The sequence below is a fragment of the Rattus rattus genome, chromosome 1 (genome assembly GCF_011064425.1).
Source record: "Rattus rattus isolate New Zealand chromosome 1, Rrattus_CSIRO_v1, whole genome shotgun sequence".
NCBI lineage: Eukaryota > Metazoa > Chordata > Mammalia > Rodentia > Muridae > Rattus > Rattus rattus.
Window position 1 is genome coordinate 72,249,651 of NC_046154.1, and position 23,775 is coordinate 72,273,425.

General features: G+C 40.2%; 1 protein-coding gene across 1 annotated transcript in view; it reads left to right on the forward strand.

The window, feature by feature from the left end:
* The window catches only part of Mpdz (multiple PDZ domain crumbs cell polarity complex component), a 147,420-nt gene that overhangs the window by 63,097 nt on the left and 60,548 nt on the right, over positions 1-23,775 (forward strand). Inside the window, exons 13-21 of the mRNA XM_032902440.1 lie at positions 2,318-2,424; positions 4,182-4,328; positions 5,119-5,283; positions 8,415-8,600; positions 9,588-9,797; positions 11,058-11,174; positions 12,728-12,895; positions 19,436-19,711; positions 19,965-20,079. Coding sequence (XP_032758331.1) covers positions 2,318-2,424; positions 4,182-4,328; positions 5,119-5,283; positions 8,415-8,600; positions 9,588-9,797; positions 11,058-11,174; positions 12,728-12,895; positions 19,436-19,711; positions 19,965-20,079 — 1,491 coding nt within the window. The remainder of the gene's footprint in view (positions 1-2,317; positions 2,425-4,181; positions 4,329-5,118; positions 5,284-8,414; positions 8,601-9,587; positions 9,798-11,057; positions 11,175-12,727; positions 12,896-19,435; positions 19,712-19,964; positions 20,080-23,775) is intronic.

Sequence of the window (23,775 nt, forward strand, 5' to 3'; positions counted from 1 at the left end):
GATATGTACTATTTAGTCTTTCTGAGTTACAAGCTTTCACCTTGGGAGCTGGGCTTGATAGCAGTTCTGCAGAGAATTGTTCAGTAAGAATTCTCCTCACTGTAGGTTTGCCAGGATCTCTGTTTTATCATATTTCACACCAAGTCCACCCTCTTTGTTTGCCTTGAGCCTCCTGCTTCTTTCCCTGATCCTGCTGTTGGGCATTTGGCATTTGAAACCACTGGGCAAGTGGAAAACTGTTCATGTCCGCTGTGTGGATTCTGCCATTCGGAAGCCTCCCCACTCTCTCTGTGGCCTCGTTATTTCTTTGCTGTGGGAAGTTTTAGTTTACTTTTATTATTTAAAGGGAGTTTGTGTGTGTTACAGTATCCTGGAAGGAAAGTGTGTAGTGTTCATACATATTAATTACATTCTGCCATCTTTACACTAATTAGTAAAGAAAATACTTAGGCTAAAATGAATATCAAGAGCTGGGGAGAGGATAAAAATACTTAGAACATGACTTTAAATAGGAAGTGAAGATGGGCACAAGGGGTTATGTTGAAGATTCAGAAACATCTATTTTGCTGCAGAAACGGCAGCTAATGAGAAATTTGCATATGTGTGTGGAAGGATATTGGCACCTCCAGACTTAAAATCAGGAGTACTTGAGCTATTTAAAATAAATAAGTAAATAAAGCAGAAACCTGGAAGTGGTTCTAATGTACCTGGTCTGTCTGTCCTGGCAGGCTGGAGTGCCACCACCTTTCTAGAGGATGGTGACTCTGCAGGACAGTCACTTGCCCACTCACCAACGCTGGAGAAGAGGGCTCTGTGGCTTTTTGTTTGTGTCTTCAAGGTTGGGAAATGAGGTCTGGAGGCAGGTGGGAGATAAGAGTGCCATGGCCATGGGCTGGGAGGATGAATGTGAATCTCAGAAGCAGTCATCTGATTTCTCACATTCCATTTATAATCTCCTGTGATTATAAATTTAGATTCCTATGGAGCTGTGTGAACACGCGCGCGCGCACGCACATGCACACACAAACATGCATACACACATGCACATGCACACACACACTCATGCATATACACACATGCACATGCATACACACATGCATACACACATGCACACACACATGCACACGCACACACGCACACACACAAAATTGAAGGTGAACTGGGGAAATGACCTCTGTCACTTAGGGTTAAAGATTCCTCATGAGCCCTGCTCACTGCTGATCATTACCCTTTGCATAACTAGATTTTAATTTGGACAGAAAATACTTATTTACAGGGATACTGTCCAACCCTGTTTTGCTTTTTTTTCTCTAAGCTAGACATTGAACCTAGGACTTTGCATATGATCAAACCTTTAAAAATAATTATCAACTTTGTCCAGTTTTTCAAGACAAGTTCAGAATCATTAACTAAAGCATGATGAGCCTAAACTGAGAGACAGGATAACTGGTAAAAAAAAATCTTAATTCTGGAATATTCGCTAAAGTAATATAAAGACTGTAAAGGAATAGAGGTTTTTAAAAAGCAAACATTTATGAATAAGCACCAAGTGACATTGCACATATTGTAGGGCTAGTAGTGTGTGTGTTGTAGGACTAATTGTGTGTGTGTGTTATAGCGCTAATTGTGTGTGTTGCAGGGCTAGTTGTGTGTGTTGAGGACTAGGGCTGTAGCTCAGTGGGAGAGCGCTGGTGGAAATAGACAGACACACAGAGATGCTCCTCAGTGCCAGCTTTCAGCTCCACATTCTGTATTCGCAATCATTTATTGTAACTTACATGGTGGCTTCCTTTCTCACTGGCTTAATGGCCTTTTTTTTCCTTTTTTGGTGGGGGAGGGCTGGTTAGTGGGATTCTGACTACAGGTTTTACTGTAATACACATTCTCAGTTCTTCATTGTTTCATACTTTTATGTACATTTCCCTGGTATTGGAGTAGTCTATTATAATTTATTCGGTATGTGTATGAGGTGATATCCTAGCCTCCTTTCCTCCTAACTACAGTTTTACCGTAGTATTACCAGTAGAAAAGTTCATGTGTCTGAAAGCAGCCCAGAATCCTTGTTCTTTTAAAGAACACTGAAAATGTATGGAGACCTGAATGGAAAGTCTGGTTAAAGCTTAAAAGCTGTCTGTTAAACAAGAGTACTGTTGCGTATGCAAGCATTAGTCAAAGTTCAAAAATTAAAATTCAGTAAAATATGAGGGAACCTATGAAAAGTCTGACAGAGTACACCAGGATGGTTTTACCTTACCTTCCTAGTGTAGAAGGTGAGTTTTGTGTCCTGCTGCTGACTTGAATACTTTGACTGTTTCAGGATATCCACTGTTGTCAACTGAGCTGGAAGAAACTGAAGATGTGCAGCAAGAAGCTGCCTTGCTGACAAAGTGGCAGAGGATTATGGGAATTAACTATGAAATAGTGGTAGGTTAGCTTGCTCTTCCTGCTTCCTCACTTGAACCTGTGTCTATGCGGAAAACTCTTGGGGAAAATAAAAGTAATCATTGGAAGGTGCCCTGGCGAGAGGTCAAAGGTCTAGAGTTTTTCAAAGCTGTAGTGACTGATTGGTAAGGGACTGAAATATATGGTTTGCAAGTTTGAGAACTCAGGTGTCATTGTGCTTCAGTGTTTCTGAGCGTGGTGTAAGTGATGTACACACAAGAAAGGTTTTCCTGATGCTTATGCATGTGACTTGTAGAAAGGACCAGAGTAGAATGACAGTTTACTTCAAATAAGATACGTTTATCAGGAGCTATGACAGGCTTCCCTTCCTCCTTCCTCATCTACCTTCCTTCCTTCTTTCCTTTTTAAAAAAAAGTCACTTAATGCAAGATGTCATGTACCCAAGCTGGCCTCTGATTCTCTAGCAAAGTTGACACACAACAGGGAATTCAAAGCAAAAGTAAAATACTACGTCAGTGTAATTTTTCATATTTATAATTCCTTTATGTCTCTGGGTTAGAAAAGGTAAAATAAAGCAGGTAATATTTATAATAAGTAGCTCTGGCCTTCACTGCTAAGCAGTATTGTCAATTTTGCATTTTTTTCATAGCAATACTTATTTTGAAAAACTCAAGGTAATGAACAGTCAAATAAGAAATGAGTAACTATAGCCAGGATAATTTTCACTTTTTTAAAATTTTTTTATTAAATATAATTTTTTATTTACTTTTCAGATGTTATTCCCCTTCCCGGTTTCCTGTCCATAAGCCCCCATCCCCTGCCCTCCCCCTCCCTGTACATATTCCCCTCATATATCCCCCTTACTGTACCTCCCATATTCCCCTGCACTGGGGGTCCAACCTTGCCAGGAACAAGGGCTTCCCCTTCTACCGGTGCCCCAACACGGCTATTCTCTGCTACATATGCAGTTAGAGCCCTGGGTCAGTTCATGTATAGTCTTTTGGTAGTGGTTTAGTCCCAGGATCATTTTTCACTCTTAAGTTGGGGAGGAATACAATAGGGTTCAGGTGAAGCATGCTTCATTTAGCACTGACTTCATGGATGGGATTAATGTGACCTGCATGCACAGCAGACATTTGCTGAGTAGTACTCTCTTGAGAGCAGAAGTATGCTGCATGGCAGGACCACGTCATTTGTGATCCTTGCTCAGGCAAATGGGAGTAGCTCTGCCTTCTCTTATGCCTGTTGTGTACGTGGCAGCATTAATATAGTTATAGAGGGGGTGGTGGGGCAGAGGTAGCTGGTGACTTCAGGGGGAACCTGGCTGTTTCCTGGAGTAGTTGAGCTCTATATTGGATTTTCAGAGCTGAGAAGAATATTTCCCAGCATCACAGCTCAGAGTCAGGTGACTTCATTCTGATACTGACCTTTCACCAACCACCATTAAGATTAGCTCTTGTTTGGTAAAGATATTTATTTGTGGGAGATGATACATGGCACCCCATGGTGTGCATAGCAACAAGTCCCAGGTATGCAGCCTGCAGGCTGTCAGCTGTGCTCAGGTCTATAGGAATTATTGCTGAGAATGCTCTTGTGTGCTTGAGGCTAGACATACTCTTTTGTGTTGGTCTGTGAAACCATTTTCTGCTGGTAGTACTATGGTGCTATGTAGCTCACAATAATATTTTTTAAAGCTTTTTTGAGAAATTGCATTTTTGGGTGAACTTACAATATTTACATTGAATAAAAAGAATCCAGAAGAACTTTCCTCATTTCAGGTGGCTCATGTGAGCAAGTTTAGTGAGAACAGTGGGCTGGGAATAAGTCTGGAAGCAACCGTGGGCCACCACTTCATCCGGTCTGTGCTACCAGAAGGCCCTGTGGGACACAGCGGGAAGCTCTTCAGTGGAGATGAGCTATTGGAAGTAAGACGTTCTGATTTCTACTGATACACGGTGGGAAAGGCTGCTGGAAAATTAATGGTGATAAATAACACAACCATAAAGTCAGTCCAAAGACAGATACCAAAGCTCTGTGTGTACACACCTACAGATCCAGCTCCATATGATCTATTTCAGTGGTTTTTGTTTTGTTGGGTTTTATGCTGTTTTTGCTTTCAAAGACAATGAAACTTCCATGGCAGTTTTTAAGTGTATTCAGTTCTTAGAATAGTCAGCACTTTCATGTGCTTCCAGAGAGAATAACGACAAACAGCAAATGCATCCTCTCTCCCCCACTCGCTCAATTCTTGTCACTTAGTAGCTATCGACTGATATTTGTTTCCCTGCAATCTGTCAATGTTTTTTAAATGCAGAAATAAAAAATAGAAAAAATTGTTTCCAATTTTAAAAACATTTTACCATATATGCCATTTCTGGTCCTTCTTAGTAGATTCATTAAATGCTAATTCTTTGTAGTCTTTTCTCCTGTGTCCTCTGGGAATACTTTTATTCTCTGTTCCTACCATACCCTCACAGATCAAACCTAGGGAGAAGCTAAGGGCTTTTTTTTTACCATGGTGCTTGAGAAGCTACAGTCACACCAGACTCTGAACTCGCATTCGGGTCCCGTTCAGAGGTACGGGTTTAACTGCAGGTCTCTGCAAGGCAGAAGCACAGCCATTACTCTAAAGAAATTTATGTTGTGGGGAAGTGGTGCTCTCACACAGACCTCTGTATTATAAAACTTATTTTGGGTGGACCTGTCTTTCTGCAGGTCAATGGTATAAATTTGCTTGGGGAAAACCATCAAGATGTGGTCAATATTTTAAAAGAACTTCCTATCGATGTGACAATGGTATGCTGCCGTCGGACTGTGCCACCGACCGCCCTGTCAGAAGTGGATAGCCTGGACATACATGATCTTGAACTAACAGAGAAGGTATGAGACTTGAGGAAACAAGGCTAATTTGATGCTTAATTCTGCTAGAATGTGAGGCTACTTTCATTTTCTTCAATACTTGACTTTGGAAATAGAGTCTGTGCTTATACAGTGGATCTAGAACTCATCAGCCTGAGCATGAATCAGAGTTGACGCTTAACCCGAGAAAGTCACCTCACCTTTCTGAACCACTTTTTTTTTTTTTTTTTTTTTTTTTGTAAAATGTAGGTTGGGATGTTGCCCATCTCATGGAGACTCTCTCTGCAGGTGAAAATAATTACAACAGATAACACTGCCCACTGTGAACTTGACAGTGGGTACCCCCTATAGCATGCTGTGTGATTGACAGGAGGTAACACTGCAGCATGTATATGTGGCGTGCCCCCGTTAACTAGTTGGACAGAAGTATGCAAATAGTACACAGATGGAGAAGCGTACCTTTATATGGCCGCCCAGCTACATCTGATTTGCAGCTAACCATTCAGTGGATAGCTAAAGTATTGAATGAAGTGTTTTATTGTATGTTTGGGTTTAAATTCACTTGTACATTTTAGGGTGAGATTATAAGAAAGTTAATTCTATTCACATCAAATAATTTTCTATAATGTGCATTTTTCTATATTCTTCTTATCTGTTTAAATCAAAATATCCAGTAACAGAGCTAATCACCTCTTTGGAAGGTGATTTAACATTGAACCCTAGTCAGTTTTTTTTCTTTTCAATTTTTTTATTAGATATATTTTTTACTTGCATTTCACATGGTATTCCCTTTCCTGGTTTCCTGTCTATAAGCCTGCATCCCCACCCCCTCCACCATATGGGTGTTCCCCACATTCACCTCCCTTACTGCCCCCTTGCATCGACATTCCCCTGCACTGGGGGTCCAACCTTGGCAGGACCAAGGACTTCCCCTTCCACTGGTGCCCCAACAAGGCTATTCTCTGCTACATATGCAGTTGGAGCCCTGAGTCAGTCCATGTATAGTCTTTGGATAGTGGTTTAGTCCCTGGAAGCTCTAGTTGGTTGGTATTGTTCTTATGGGGTTACAAGCTCCTTCAGCTCTTTCAATCCTTCTTCTAATTCCCCTAAATGAGGTCCTGTTCTCAGTTCAGTGATTTGCTGCTAGCATTGACCTTTGTATTGGACATGCTCTGGATGTGTCTCTGAGGAGAGATCTATATCCAGTCCCTTTCAGCATGTACCTTTTAGCTTCATCAATCTTATCTAGTTTTGGTGGCTGTGTATATATGGGCCACATGTGGAACAGACTCTGAATGGCCATTCCTTGAGTTGCTGCTCTAAACTTTGCTTCCATAACTCCTCCTGCGGATATTTTTTTTGTCCTTTCAAGAAGGCGTGGGAGCATCCGCATTTCGGTCATCCTTCTTCTTGAGCTTCCTGTAGTCTATGGATTACATCTTGGGTAATTCGAGCTTTTGGGCTAATATCCACTTATCAATGAGTGCATACCAAGTATGTTTTTCTGTGATTTGGTTACCTCACTCAGGATGATATTTTCTAGTTCATTCCATTTGCCTATCAATTTCATGAAGTCATTGTTTTTGATAGCTGAGTAGTACTCTACTGTCTAGATGTACCACATTTTTTGAATCCATTCCTCTGTTGAAGGGCATCTGGGTTCTTTCCAGCTTCTGGCTATTATAAATAAGGCTGCTGTGAACATAGTGGAGCATGTGTCTTTGTTGTATGTTGGAGCATCTTTTGGGTATCTGCCCAGGAGAGGTATAGCTGGGTCCTCAGGTAGTTCTATGTCTAATTTTCTGAGGAACCTCCAGACTGATTTCCAGAGTGGTTGTACCAGTTTGCAATCCCACCAACAATGGAGGAGTGTTTCTCTTTCTCCACATCCTTGCCAGCATCTTCTGTCACCTGAGTTTTTTATCCTAGCTATTCTGACTGGCGTGAGGTGGAATCTCAGGGTTGTTTTGATTTGCATTTTCCTGATGACTAAGGATATTGAGCTTTTCTTTAGATGATTTTCAGACTCTTGATATTCCTCAGCTGAGAATGTTTGTTTAGCTCTGTACCCCATTTTCTAATGGGGTTATTTGGTTCTTCAGAGTCTAACTTTTTGAGTTCTTTGTATATTTTGATATTAGTCCTCTATCAGTTGTAGGATTGGTAAAGATCTTTTCCCAATCTGTTGGTTGCTGTTTTGTCCCAATGACAGTGTCTTTTGCCTTACAGAAGTTTTGCAGTTTTATGAGGTCCCATTTGTAGATTCTTGATCTTAGCCTCTGGAAAAGCAGCCAGTGCTCTTAACCACTTAGCCATCTCTCTAACCCCTCCTTGTCAGATCTTATGAAAGGGGTTTCTTTTACATTATGCTAAAGGAATCAATACAGTGGGATAATTTTGTAACTTAAAGGGTGAAATACATAGCTTATCATTCACATGGTGACCAAAGTAGGGAAGAACAAGAAACATGATTCCACATTGCATGTCCCTCGAAGGGTGAGCCCTGGCTATGCCATATGGTTCATTTGTGTGAGTGGGATGGTCACAGGAGAGCAGGGGAGGAGGTCTGCGTACATGGCTCTAGGCAGTGCAACCAAATATCAAAAGCAAAGGCAGCACACAAACTAGAATTTTATTCTGACAAACACACCTTTCTTAAATTCGATATGTTCATACAGATAAGTGGACTTGGCTTAACCTGTTTTCAGTTTCTTTTGTTTTTTGATTTTTTTTTGTGTTTTTTTTGATTGTTTTGTTTTGAGAGAGAAGTTAACATTGGAAGCCCAGTTACCCCTACTTAATCTACATAGCCTATGCACTGTAGAGTCCTTATTTGCATATAATACAAAACTTTACACACACACACTTTTTCTTGAATTCTTTTTAGTTAATAACAACAACAACACACTTCTTTTTATTTTTCATGTAGAGGTGGGTCGAATGTATACAAGAAGTAAAAGTCACCCATAAGCAGTGTTGTAGATGCATAACTACTAAATACATTTATAGGAAATCCCAGCTTTTTTAATGCCTTTTAAGACTTAGGGTTTTGAGAATGTTTTGGTCAGTACAGACTAAGGAACCCAACGTTTTTCTTGCAAAGTGTCAAAGCTATTCCCTCTGATAAAAGAAATGTCTGGTCTGTTATTCAGCCTCATATAGACCTAGGAGAGTTCATTGGATCCTCGGAGACAGAGGATCCCATGTTGGCGATGTCCGATGTGGATCAGAATGCCGAGGAGATTCAGACCCCGCTGGCCATGTGGGAGGCAGGCGTTCAGGCCATAGAGCTGGAGAAAGGGAGCAGGGGCCTGGGCTTCAGCATCTTAGACTACCAGGTAACTCTATCCCGATTTTTCTAGTTGCCATACAGATGCCATATTCTAAAAGTAAGAAAGCAATGATATTTTAATATTTTACTGTTAGTAGTATGATTTTTTTGTTCAAATTAATTGCTCAGGATAATAATGTAGTCAATAGGAATTGTTTTTATTACAAAATGTTTGTTTTAGCATTATATTTATTGAACTATTTTATGTTGTAGCTTAAAAATTGAGGAAAACAGAGAATACAGTTTAGGAGTATCATAATACATTGGGTTATCATTTGGGGAGTATTTTTATTTCTATGCTTTTAATTTATAGTTTACACTTTAGTGCTAATCCACAAAGTATTAGCTATTACTTTCATTTGTATAATATAGAAGGTGAATTTATACTTGGACGTATCACAAATTCTAACATTCCAGTTGTTTTACTAAATTTATGATTGTTTATAAATTGACTCCGTGCAGCCTGCACCCTTCCCTGGATTGTTTTGTGCTAGGCAAAGTGGAAATGCTAAACACTGTCTGATAGAACACAGGTGTTACTCTTAATAGTCTTGAACTCAAGCTATCTCTGAGGATTCTAGACCATGTGCTTGCAGCGCAAATGTTGCATGCTTTTCTGTATTTCTTCATTTGTAAAGGACAAGTCCTACCTCAGAGTATACCCATCCACTATTCAAATACTATTGTTACTCATGTCCTTGACATCCAGCTTTAAGTGACAGCTTAAAGACTTGACAGTTTCCTGAAAATTAAAATTTCATCTTAAAGTTATCTAGCATTATCCAGGAGTCAATTTAATGACACTAGCAAATGAAGCTTCCATTGCTTCTAGTGAACTCTTCTGGTCTTTCTAACATGAGGTAGACATTAGCTTGTCCTAGGTACCCATTAGAACCTCATATGAAAACCATAAGACACTTGAAACAGTATATTTGTAAAATATACTCCGATTGCCTGAATGAGCTGACTGCTTTTCACCCTCCTGCCCTTTTAGGACCCCATCGATCCAGCAAACACAGTAATAGTCATTCGTTCTCTGGTGCCTGGCGGCATTGCTGAAAAGGATGGACGGCTTTTTCCAGGAGACAGGCTCATGTTTGTCAATGACATTAACCTGGAAAACAGCACTCTGGAAGAGGCCGTGGAAGCCTTGAAGGGAGCGCCCTCAGGGATGGTGCGGATAGGAGTAGCCAAGCCTTTGCCTGTAAGAACTTGGGTTGTATTGATTTCTTGTATATATGCAAGGGAAATGACTGAGGAGAGCAGAATAGTTATTTAGAAGCAAAGTCTTTTTTTTTAGCTAGTTCAGGACAGTATTTGATGTTTCATAATCTGTTTGCACTGAAGCATATGATGAGTATTTCTTTAAGTGAGGCTTAATGAATAGAAAATATAAATTTGTAGGCAAATAAAGCTCCATAATAACCCTAGGAGGAAGAAAAGAGGAAGACTGTCCCTCTGTACAGAAGCAAACTGAGACTGGGAGTAGGGTGGGGTGTCATTTCAAGGTCACATAGATAGGGGGCATAGCCATTGTTCTTCTGGTTACCAGTACTTTATATACTGGGATTTGATATTTTAGTCAAAACCTCTGCTAATAATGGAATCTGTTGACTATTGAGATTAAATTATTGATTACTATTTTAAAAAATGCTTTTCCTCCAGAAGTTCTACATGGGTTACTGACAGCAGGTGATGGGGAAAGACAATTAGTATTTTCCTTTTTAATAGAGAGTAGAATACAAGTGTAGAACTCTTAGTGTCTTAGAACAGCAGCCTGAGTTTAGTAGAGGAATCCAAGCAGATGGCAGCATTGAACAGTTTAGTGACATCTGCTCCTATAAGCTATGTTGGATTTAAGGTCCCAAGATGTCCACCTGGATTGTAGGGCGCAAGCTTTAAGTGTTTTCAAACTTCTTCAGCTATTTCAATGATGCCAGGGGAGACGTGCCCTCCACTGCATTTCAGAGAGGTTGGATGAGTTCACCGTGTCCTCAGTACCATTCCTTGTCAAGTAAATTGCATTCTTTATAATAATACTTGAGAGAAAGAAAGGACAGCATTGATTTTCGTTAATGTTTTCTTCTGCAGCTTTCAAAGTCTTAATACTTAAAATTTTTCCTTTCATTATTTAGCCAGTATTTAATAGATAAAAAGTGACCAGACAATTATAATAAAAATTACTCATTTTACTGTCATTTGAAAGAAGAACAAAAAATAATAGAAAGGGATTCTCGTCTAATTGTTGGTGTCTATGCGAGGCAAAGGCCTCTGTCTCCCTTCAGTGGAGGTGGTTAGGATCAGTATGTATTTAACTACATAGCTTCCGTTCTATGTTGAGATCACATGTTACCACTTGGAGACTCATCATCCTGTTATTCTTCCTCTTCCATCCCTTCCCCCTTTCTTCCTTCTGCTGTTCTTTCTTTCCCATAACCCTCTTCTCCACACCAATGTTCTGCAGCTTTCACCAGAAGAAGGGTATGTTTCTGCCAAGGAAGACACTTTTCTCTGCTCACCGCACACCTGCAAGGAGATGGGCCTGTCCGACAAAGCCCTCTTCAGGGCTGACTTGGCTCTGGTTAGTGGCCACAACTGATCAAGCCTTCTTTTTAAATTCTTATAAATTTTACTTTTAAAAATGATTTTGCCACAGTTTTATTGACTTGCTTGTTTGGTGTACAAAGAAGCTCAATGTACCCATATTGCTTTAAACTCGAGAGTATGAGTTAGGTCTTTGACATTATATATTATTCCCAATCCTAGTTTGGAAGGGAGATAGTTCTTTTTGTTGGTGTTTTCTAAGCTCTTGGTTAGCTATTTTAGAAGGTTTTGATGTATTTATAGTAAGTTTATGACACTCATTGTACTTAAATATGAGGTGACCTTGGCATTATAATTTAGAGTACTGTGGATGTTGTGAAGTGCTATGACATTAAACCATACCATGACATAGCAGATTCATTTGGAAACACAACAGGACACAAGATATTATTCCTTTTCTCTTCCATTTTTCTTTTCTAATATGGGCTCACTGTGTTGCCATGGCTTGTCTGCAGCTCACTATTAACTATCCACCTGCCTCTGCCTCCTGAGTGCTGGGATTAAAGCAGTACGCAGTCATGCCAAGATCATAGTCTCTAAAGCCCATCATAGGACACTATCCTCTCTAGGGTTTGGAAGGCGTTTGGGACTCTTTAAATGGATGCCAGCTGAGAAGATCTTTTCCATTCGCATGGAAGCCCAGTGCCTTGTAGCAGTCCCAGCATTCCTTTTTCCTAATGAGCCGTTTGCTTGAACTGGTCACTCAACTTCCTGTAGACCTTGTGTTTCATCTCTACAGTAATTGAGCTAGTTGACTTTTAGAATCTCTTAAGACTTAAAGGCACCAGTGATAGCTATACAAATTCTATTTGAGTATTCTTTATGGGAGTACCTTAAGACGGACTTATTATAATGTGGCATAAGGCTCAGTTAATACTGTCTAGATTGTACTAAGTATTTTTCATCCAGATTGTTTTACATAATATACATTTGTAGATGATAACCTAGTATCATTCTAGTGAATTTGAACAAATATTTAAAATACATTTTCAGCCTGTGAATTATATTCTAAGAGGCTAACTTTGAAATGCTCCAGCAGCATTTCAACAGCCGTTTATAGTGATATGGCCTTCTAATGTTAAAATGTTTATTACTTAATGCTTCCGGAATCTAGTTTAGAATCTGTGATTCCAGCTCAAACACAAAGCTTCTCTTTCATTGTTTCATCTTAATCTAATAGACAATCACATAACTGCCTTTATGAAGAATGGTGTATTAGTAGAATATGGAGAATGATAACCTAATTCTTTGCATCATAAAACAGTATTAAGTATATTCCATACAAAACTACTTAAACTTAAAATTGATTAATTCATTTGTTAATTGTTCCCTTTAGCTCTTGGGTCTGACACTAGACACTCTCTGGCCTCTGCTGTGGGTGTTCGGTCCATCTTTGTGCTGCTGTACCACTGCAATTTTTAAGTGGTTAAGAGCGGGGAAGGCACATGCAGAAAACAGGACAGAAAAGGATCCTGTTTGACAGTAATGTGTGGTAGGCTAAGGTAACAGCTGGTCTTACTTTATTCCTAGATAGATACACCTGATGCTGAGTCCATAGCAGAATCAAGATTTGAGTCTCAGTTCTCTCCTGATAACGACAGTGTCTACTCTACACAAGCCTCTGTCTTATCTCTTCATGATGGTGCTTGTAGTGATGGCATGAACTACGGCCCCTCTCTGCCCTCATCTCCTCCCAAGGTACAGCAGAAATGTCACTTCATTTTGGAGAAATGTCTGTGTAAAACCTTTTGAAGGTCAGAGTTTCTGGAAATTGTAGGAGTAGCGTGTCTTAGTTACTGTCCTTTTGCTGGGAAGAGACATTATGACTAAGGTGTCTTGAAATCAGGGACTTGCTTACACTGTCAGAGGCTTAGCCCATGATCATAGCAGGGAGCATGATGGAACCAGGCAGGCATGACTCTGGAGTGGTAGCTAAGAGCTTATATTGCATCCACAAGCAAGAGTCAGGTAGGTAGTGAGATTGAGTCTGTCATGGACTTTTGAACCTCAGAACCCACTCTCAGTGACACACCCCCTCCAACAAGGCCACACCTCTTAATCCTTCTAAGCACTCCACCATCTGGGAACCAAACATTCAAATTTGTGAACCTATGGGAACCATTGTCATTCAAACCACCACATAGCATATTAATATCTCCAGTCACAGGTTCACATCATCCAGTCACAGGTTCACATCAGAGTAAAATTTCACTTATGCTGTTGATTGTTTAGACTGATGGCTACTGACTAGTTCCAATGTTTGTGAGACAACTGATAGAAATAAATGTTTAAAGTTTTTATTAATATTTTCATAATATATTCCTCAAATTATGCTTTAGCAATTAGGAAAATTTAGAATGACATTTTTAGTTTTTTTAAATAACTTATGCAAAAGATATAGTAAAAGGTTTTTGTTGTAATTTGACAATTACTAGCTAATTTGTACTTAGTGCTGTTACTTACTAATGCAACGTGTTGTCAAAGAATATTCTACATTAAGATTATGGTGAAGGCAGTGTGTGTTTATGTCAGTGGATATGAGGGCCGAGCACAGTCACTGTAACACATCTGCTGTTGATACCTTAAACATGGGTTATCAATATGAATGCTAATACTCTATTAATTTTCTTGGTGACATCGTATATAACATTCAAAAGTGGTATTTTAAACCATACAAAATTTTAATTGCAAACAGACATCTTGATCATCTGATTGTTAGAGATTGTTTTTTTTATATTTCAGGCACTGTTGTTCACTTATTGTTGATTTCTGCATCTATTTCAGTCATGTTTCTTTTGTATTGGCTGCTAATTCTGTTTATTTGAATCTCTGAGAAGTGATTTATAAAGTAGTTATATACATACACTGTAAATATCTGTGCACATAAGAGAAAAACTTAAAGTGTGTAGGTATGGCACTTCCTAACCTTATGATAGATGTTATTTTGAAGAAAACTAGGATGTTTGGGGATACTGCTCTCTCAGATTTATCTGTTGTATACAATGGTGACTGGGTACAGACCCAGGTGTCTAGGTAGACAGTTCATGTATGGATATAATTTCTGTGTTGGAAATATACAGTAAACGATCATGAAGATAAAGAGAGTGGACATTTTCTTTTAAGGTGATACCGTTTCCCTCATGCATTGAATTCAGTGGAGGAAGACCCCATTAACAAGGAGGTTGGGAAGCAAGATCCCTTAGGTCTATCTTTGTTTTCTTCCTTTCCTGATTAACAACTGGTTATGGCAGGACATTTGCAGGTCATTTTGTATTAGGTATGATATGTGCCTGTCACTTTTGCCCATGCCACCAGGCACCCTCTTGGACTTTGTTGCAAGGTAAGGTCTTACGTGAACAGCTGCTCCCTTGCCTGCACACTGAGGCCCCTGGCTGCAGACTGTCTGGACTGTGTTCATTTTGACCAGCCTCAGGGCTGGAAGCTGGTTTCACCTCCTGGTGGGATCTCCGAAACCATAGCACTGTGTGCTTCTTCTGGCCAGTGGGACAGATTGCGTTGTTTAATGTAGTAATTGTTACTTACAAGGATTACAGAGTCTGCAGACAGAGAAGCATATATTTCACAGGGCAAACGCTGGCTCTGTGCAAAACAACACACTGACTTGCTGAAGTTGGTTTGCCTCTTTTTTTTTTGTCCTAAACAGTTTACTCTTTTATTGAATCAAAGTTTGGCAAGCAGGCCCGACAACTGAAATATTTAAACTAAAAAGCAAAAATAAGCCATTAATGAGGATGTTTAAACCTCCTGTGGGCTTTTAGTTTCCATAGTAAAATACTACAACTCTACTGTTTTCTTGTATTGTGCTTTTGCTTTTGTCTCTGAATTTTAGTACTCAGATCTCCACTAGGAAAAAATGACAAAAACTGAATAAATTATATGATATATCCTCCCTGTTTGCACTATCAAACAGGGTTTGTTAAGGAACTCATAATAGACCTTTGCTAAAAGTCCATAAGCTTGCCTCCGGACTTTTCAATTAATAGGATGAAGCCATTAGCATCGATGGTTGTTGACATATATGTGGTTGTACATACTATATGACCATATCATATGTGTGGGTAATGAAGAAAACAGATGCTTGAGTACAGATTTATAAGAATGACCAAGCAGAACCCCAAGACCTCAGCATTTCCTTCAGTTTTTGATTTAGCAGGTAGAGACTGGAAACGGAGCTTTCTTCTGTGGAGACCACCTTTACAGCTTGGTTAGGTTTGTCTGCTACTGGGACCTACAGGTGCTGACCTTGGAGCATGTGCTTGCCCTGGTGGAAGCTTATGCTTCAGAGCATAGTTTAGCCTCATGCAGCAGGCCGAGCTCTCTGAGTTCCTGCCTGTGTTCAGGTGTGAGTCAGCTCTGGGAGTACATTGTACTTTAGTTATACTCATTAATACTTATAAATGTAAATTGTCCACTTCTGCATTATCGGGGTTCCAGGCAGTTTAGTAAAATACTCATTTCAGTTGAACATGGTGTTTTCCCCATTGCTGGAAGGCATTTTAATTTTATTTATTTGTTTTTTTCTTTATTTATTTAATTTTTGAGGTAAGGTCTTGCTATGTAGTCCTGTATTATAGACCAGGCTAGCCTTGAACATAGGGTTCTGTTTGCCATACCTCATCCCCACTCACAGCGCTGGGGTCTGGGCTAAACACCTGTGCCACAAAAGCCAGCAAATCAAGGCTTTAGCCAGCGGGGTTTAGTGTTCCAGGCAAGGCAGATTTACACAGTGAATAATAAAATAAATAAAAGGTGCATTTTAGTATCAATATACCTATAGCTGTGTTTTTCTTTTTTTGTTCTAACTACTAACTTGGGGGATTATTTAAAAATATATTTATTCCATTTTCCTTATTGTTTCCAAAAACATGACAAAATTCAGTAATACTCGTTTTCCAAAATTGAATGTCAATTGATGTCTGTTTAAATGCTCAACATAGTTTCTATGGAAATTTTTGCTTTAAAAAAATGACATAATAAAACAGTCAAGGTTTAATAACTATGTTAAGTCCTGCAACCTAGTGTCCCATTAGACCACATTCTCAACCTGTCACCAGGGATGAAATTGTCAGGACAGACTAGTTCAGGAAATGTGTGTTCTAGTGCAGGGTGAAGTTGTGTTTGTTAAAGATAAACCTTTGTGTACTTTATACACCAAACACAACTGCTGGGTTCCGCTCTGGTAGAAAGCGTCCCCCACACCCGACTGAGCTCTGCTTTGAAGCGCCCTATATGATATTGTACCGGCATGATTGCATCTGCTTTGTAATGGTTTGGGAGGAGAGCTTTGAAAGCTAAGAGGCCGTGGAAGGATGGGAACAACTCTGGAGCATCCGTGAAGGAGTCGCTGGCTTTTGGGAATGAACGTTAGTGCATTAGGGCCATATGAAAATAACGAAGGGAGCGTGCCTCAATCTCAGGGAACTGGAAAATGGCCGTTAGGTAGAGGAGTTGGGACCATGAAGCACAGCAGGAGTTCTCTGGTAAACTGCTGTTGTAGCTGTCAGAAACTGCAACATTGGGTTATCTGTGTAAATCAGCATCCAAAAAGTAGTGTGTAATGAACAGCCTTAAACTTTGCATTAAGTTTAAGAAATACAGTCTTTCACATATGTATTTAACCTTTTAATTTCTCATCTATCCCCATTTTCCATGAATATACCAAGCATTTTGAGAGGCTTCACTTACAATATCAAGAAGTGTGGGAAAATAGAAGAGCTGTTTTAGACATTGGTCTATAGGACAAAGATGTTTTGCATTGCACTTAAACAAAATCAAACAGTAGGGTGTTCAGCACCTACGTAGGCGTGCATCATCTGGCTTGTTGATTAGCCATTCCCTTTCAGTGTGTCTGAACCACTTTCCGTGAATAATGCATGGACATTTCTGTCCTATAATTTCCAGTAAACCCCAGCTAACAAGGGTGGATAAACCACTTTTACTGATGAAAAGCAGATTTGATTATGTTTCTTTGAGGCATGAGTGTGATGGTTTTCTGCTAATTATTGTAATTAATTTAGTAATTTCAAAACTACCGATGCTTTGGTAAGTGTGCTATTTTTCTGTAACAGTAAAATAGCCGCATTGGAAAGCAGAGCCAGCAGTTCCTGTAGACTGGGATGTGGCGGCAGCTGCCTTCTCTCCTGTGTTCCTAATGGCACTGGCGATGCTAAATACTTCTGTGACAGACAACTACATTTACTCCATGCGTTAAGAATATTGCACAATTCAGGAAAGTGAGAACTTACATTAAAGACCAGGACATAAAATAGGTTGTTTTGAAATTGTTACCTTCATAACAAAAAGGAAGAGACATACATTTCATCTTACAACTGAAGTAGATCCTAGATGGCCAAAATGTAAAACAGTTATGTGTAGAACAAATACTAGAAAATGTCACCCTTCTCTGGGAACTGTGAGTAATAAATGAAGCCCAGAATCCCCCAAATGACAAATTTGGTTATGCCAAGACCTTCATCATGGTAACATATTACATATACAAACTTAGAACCTTGGTAAGCTTTTTTCAGTCACGAGAATTCACACTCTGAAAAGGAAAAGCGAATGGTACCTGGTAAAAGGAGCCGTAGAGAGTGAGGAGAGAGTGTCACACAAGATACACGGGTTTACCTGGGCTAATTGTTAGGAGCACACATGGTAAATGCTACTAGTACACTTCTTCCAGATCGTATTTCCAAGCAAATACAGGGTTTGTAAGAAGAGTTCAGAGGCACCCACTGTTTGTTTCTGCGAGAGAACACTGGAGTGGTGAACGGTTGTGCCACCAATGCAAGCATAGTCTGGCTGTACAGCAGTGTGCAATGTAACTAACGGCAGCACTAGGTCTGTTCAGCATTTCCTCTAAGTCCTGCCTGTTTTCAGCCCTTCTTGTCTCCCTCTCAAGTCCATACGAGGAAGAGCTGTTGTTTGTCCCATGAAATAGGTGAGAGGAGCAGAGGGGAAAGGTGAGAATTGTGGACTCGGCCAAAGCTTAAGCTAATTGTGAGGCTGCAAGGATGGCTGTCCACCCGTGCCTGTCAGCAGTAACTGCTCTCAGGGAGGGCGAGGTGGACGGTAAACACTGACCTCAGCATGCAAGACAGCGGAGATACGACAGTGAAAATACTGCTTCATGACGGTTCTGTTTAAACAGAAGGCCCTAACTTCATGTGCAAATATATAAAGATACTGGCATGAATATCTAACTGATCCTGAAATATGTCCTGGGGATCTAAGTGGACAGAGGAGGCTCACACAGGACTTTATTATTCTCTGTCCCTGAGCTGAATCCATTTGTACAACATGGATCTTCTATGTGTGGATTGTTCTTAAGACTTTTGCACTTTAGAGGAATTGGGAGTGCTGTGGATATTGTGTACGATGATTCTATAGTGTGTAAAAAGCTCTGAGTTCAATCCCCTGCATCATAAGAAGACAAAAATGTAGATAAGAGGATCTAAGGAAAACAAATACTTATGCATAGTGGTCTGTAAAGCAGCTATGTTGCCCCACGGATGTAAGTGCTAAAATATGTCTGCTGTGAAACGTGGCAGCCATATAGGTCTATAGGGTTTTAAACCTTCAAGGAATTATAGAAATTTTCTCATATGTAGCTATAAAGGCAGGTTCTTTGATACACAGGTTGCTAATAAGAAAAACTAGATTAGAACAGGTTTTCGTGACTCTCCGATTTAATATTGCTTGTTAGAGCATACAGAACATGCAGGTTTTTCTGTAGTAATCTGAATTTCAAGGATTTCTGTCCTTCTGTATGAATAGATATCTGTCAATAATTTGCTCCTGGAGGATCCTTGGATTCCAAAGCCGTGGCTCTCCTCTTTGGTACTCTCAATATAGTGCTCCTTCCAGCAAGTGTGATTTGGCTATCTGAGTTGTTTGCTTCTCTCTGTAACTTTAACTTAGAGTTGTTAGTTTGTAGCTAGAACTAAATATTGTATCTAAAATTGTCTTCTATCTGGCCCATTCTATATCTCAGTAGAACATGAGATACAAGATTTATAAGAAATGCAGTGGAAACATACGAAATTAAAAATATGCAGGAAAAACATGTTCAGTGAAGAACTTATATGTTAGAAGGCTTTGAGAATAACAAATAACTGTTTTTCTATTTGTCAGTAAATAGTAATTCACTAAAAGGTGACTTACAATATGTTGATATAACTCTTAACTCTTTTGACTTGTGGCTTTGTTCATCATCAGGACGTGACCAACAGTTCTGACCTAGTGCTCGGTCTGCATTTGTCCCTGGAAGAACTCTACACACAGAACCTCCTTCAGAGACAGCATGCTGGCTCTCCTCCCACAGACATGAGCCCAGCAGCCACCTCTGGTTTCACCGTCAGTGACTACACACCTGCAAATGCTGTTGAACAAAAATATGAGTGTGCAAACACAGTAGCGTGGACTCCCTCGCAGTTACCAAGTGGCCTAAGCACCACAGAGCTCACTCCTGCACTGCCTGCTGTGGCTCCGAAGGTACCATCCTGCAGCTAGCCCCTGGTGGTGTGACTAGGGAGATGATGGGGAGGGGAGAGAGCAGCTTTCATCCCGTCCTCTCCTAGAGTGGATGAGTGCTCGCCTGACTGGGAGGTGACCTACGAACTTGATTGATTATGGCTCCTTGCTAAAGCACAACTCAGGAGGTTGCATGTGCAATGTTGAAATGACTGCTCCAAAGTCTAATTTTCTCCCATGTGACTTTCTCTTTTCCTTCTTCCGGGGCTCTAAGTATTTAACAGAGCAGAGCTCTCTGGTGTCTGATGCTGAGTCTGTCACCCTGCAGAGCATGTCCCAGGAAGCCTTTGAGAGGACGGTTACTATAGCAAAAGGCAGCTCCAGTCTAGGTAAGTTCCCCACCTTCCACCCAGAACTGCTTTTCAGTTTACTAGAGGACAGAGGGCTTCAGTTTTCACAGTGTTGGTCTGTAAGGACAGAGAGTTTCAACACCATTTTTATCTGCAGAGAAAAGGTGCTAGAAATGTTCTTGTTTCTTTTTATGCATATTTTTTTCTGATGCGGGAATAGGTTTGTTTATTTCATACCAGCTTACATCCCTTATTCTCTTATTTCTAGGTATTCAAAAACCTCATTTACATTCAAGTAAAAGTTACATGAATTATGTGTGTATGTGTAAAGTAGCAAATCAGAAAAGGAATTCTTAGAAAATGAGAAGTTGGCAATTGGAATTCTAAGTTCTTTGGGAAAGTAAATTACTACTTTCTTTGAGTATTGCTACTTGTGTGAGAGTCAGATTGTATTTACTCTCTCATTCACTGGAGGTGTTAGGAAGACTAACACCTGCCAGGTGTGCCACTTCCAAATTAAATGCAGATTACTCATAGTCTACGTTTGTCCTCAAAAAACTCTGCACACAGATCTCCCTGCAGAGGCAGTCCTCTGCCATTCATAACAGGCTCTGGATGGTTCATAATCACAAACCACTTTCTGAGGAGGGAAGCCCTGGTGGTAATAGGTATGGCTGCTGGGACAGAGCCACAACCATTCCCACACTGAGAGAGGCAGCCTCTACTGCTCTGGACTAATGGAGGATGATCCATTAGAGCCTCAGAATGTCCAAATATAGCCCAGTTGTTAGCTCTTATCAAAGACTGTCTCCCTGTAGTGACCAACCAACAAACACCCTTTACACTAGTATCCTGGGCCTGGGCCTGGGCCTGGCTTCTAGTTGTACTTGAGACTTGGAAGAGACATTCCCAGATCCCCAGGCCCTCCTACATACTGTTTGGTAGTGGTTGGATACCTACCAATACCAGGTAAAAGGGGAATTGTAGGATAGGATATTGTGGTGGTTTGGATATACTTAGCTCATGGGAAGCAGCACTGTTAGGAAGTGTGGCCTTATTGGAGTAGGTGTGTCCTTGTTTGAGGAAGTGTGTTGCTTGGGGGTGGGCTTGGATGACCCACACTCAAGCTCCATCCAGGGGAGAAGAGAGAGCCTTCTCCTGGCCGCCTTGAGATCGATATGTAGAACTCTTGACTCCTCCAGGACCATGTCAGCGAGCATACTGCTATGCTTCCCACCATGATAAAGGAATAGATCTCGAACTGTAAGCCAGCCCCAATTAAGTGTTGTCCTTTGTAAGAATTGCCCTTGTCGTTGTGTTTCTGTACATCTGTAAAATCCTAAGATAGACATGTACTGCTGTAATTATATATAATTTCATATTAAAAGAAGACATATGTCATAAATCACATAATTCTATTTATCTTAGCCATACAATACATGTATAATAAATAGCTATACAACCATATACCAAACATGTATACTACATATAAATATAGTCAATATTTATACTCTATATTACACATGTAATAAAAATGTTTATTAAATTCACTGAATAAGACGAGTTTTATAGACATCTCTGCAGCTCCAAGTGTTACCCAGCAGTGTCCATCGCAGCTGCCCAGTGGAGCTCTTGGACCAGTTTTTCTGTGCTCACTTTATCCTGGATTAGAAAGGATTCCCAGTAAGTTCTGTGCCTCCCGTTTGGGGATTTGTCAAGTGTAAGATTCCCCATTTGTGCAGCAGATTCAGATGCTGCTGTGTTCTGCGGGTCTCTGAGGAGAGGCAATAGAGTGTATGTAGCATGTTGGCTTTTTACAGAGATTTACAGGCCTTCTTATTGTCCAAATACTCATAACTCACAGTAGAAGAACCTCTTAGAAAGCTCCATGGAAACGTGTCTACTCCAGCATCCAGCAGTTGCTGTTCTCTCATCTGGGGCTCACTGCACAGAGACAACGTCGTATACCTCCTCCCTGCTCCGAGAGGGAGCGCTCTCTCCCTGTTCACCGTCACTGTTCTGTGTACGCGTAGCATAGCAGGTGTAATGCTTCAGTGCTTTACGAATGCTTAGTGGCGACTGGCTTATGTCTTAGGCTTATATCTTTGCTCTAGTTACAAGTAAGTGGGGTCATGTAGTTCGTAATGCTTTGCAACGACTTCATAGAGCAGAATTCTTTAAATCCTATGTAGCATACATCAGACATTTCCTTTTCTTAAGGCTAAATCCTATTCTCTTGTAAGTAAACATTTTCTTATCTGCTGATGGACATTTGAAGTGCTTTCACTCTAGTGTTTAAGTTTTAATTTAAAATTTTTATGAGCTAGTTAAGATATTGTTAAAAACAGTAAGGGTTAAAAGTATTCTTTATATATGGAAACTCATTAAAACTTCAGTAGCTTGATTTTAAAATTAAAATACAAATAGGCCTCAATTGTGAATGTGAGAGCAGTGTTGACGGAAGCAATCACAGTGTATTACCGTTTGGCTTGTGCCACAGTTTCAAAGTGTAAGTGCCTTTCAGCTGTACTAGAATTTGTTTATTTAATTATTATTATTTTTGTTTCATTTTCAGAATTAGGCTACATACCTGCTGTGTTTTTATAAACTTAGGCCTTGGTCCTTGGACACTTTTGTTCTCCCCAGGGTTCCTGAGACCTGCGGGCCACGCTTGCCTCTCTGTAGCTGAAAACCGTTATGATTACAGCCCAGTGCAAGGGCGTAAGGTTCCTTCAACATTGTGAGATATTCCACTGCAACTTTTTAACTTGAAGATTTAGTTCTGGAGTGTGAACTTTATAGATGATGTCATGTCATAATATCAGGATTGTGAACGTGCCTCCTAGCTTCTCAGACATAACATTTTAACGCCTGTCATGTTGAGAACATTTCTTTTAATATTTCATTTAACTGACGTGTTTAGTGCTCAGATTTCTACATACTAACATGTAAAGAAACCTTGGGAAAAGGCCATTTAAAGTAAATCTCTGTTAACATAAATATTAAGTTAATTCACTATGTATAACTAAGATTTAGTGTGGGCAGGTGTTTTCACTGTAACCTATGGCAACCATAAGCACTGTAAGAAACAAAGAGCGTGAGGAGTAATATAAGAACCTCATGGTGAGTTTCCTCTGGTCAGTGCACAGTCATCATGTGCTCAGGTTCACAGTCTGCCCTCAGCCGTCTGAGGTTCGCAGTCTTTTTCTTCTGAGACACCAGAAACAAATCATTAATAAATGACAAGTTCCTGCATAGGCTCTCACTGTCACATTCATTTCGCTTTCATAAAACAGGTTTGACGCTGTCCTTTGGGGACAGGGTCGCAGTATGTTTCTCACACTGTCTTCAAATATACGATTGGAATTGCAAGAATGTGTCACCATGCCCAGCAGGGTTGTTCTTTAACCTTTTAAAGTTAGAGATTACAGTGTGTGTGTGTGTGTGTGTGTGTGTGTGTGTGTGTGTGTGTGTGTGCGTGCGTGCGCGCGTGCGCGTGCATGTGTGTGTGTTTCTTGATTTTTGGTAGATCATAAATTGATTGCTAACTATGTTGTTTGGGGCTTGAAGTAAAGAAGCAAACATTTGAAGGGACTGAAAATGAAAAGGTGCTGTATTCCCTTCATTGGCAAGGTACTGAAACATAGACAGACTCGTCGATTTGCCTGGTAGTACTTAGCCATTAAGATCTGGAGTCAGGATTCAGGTCCTCCTGTTATTCGCTGGTACAAACAG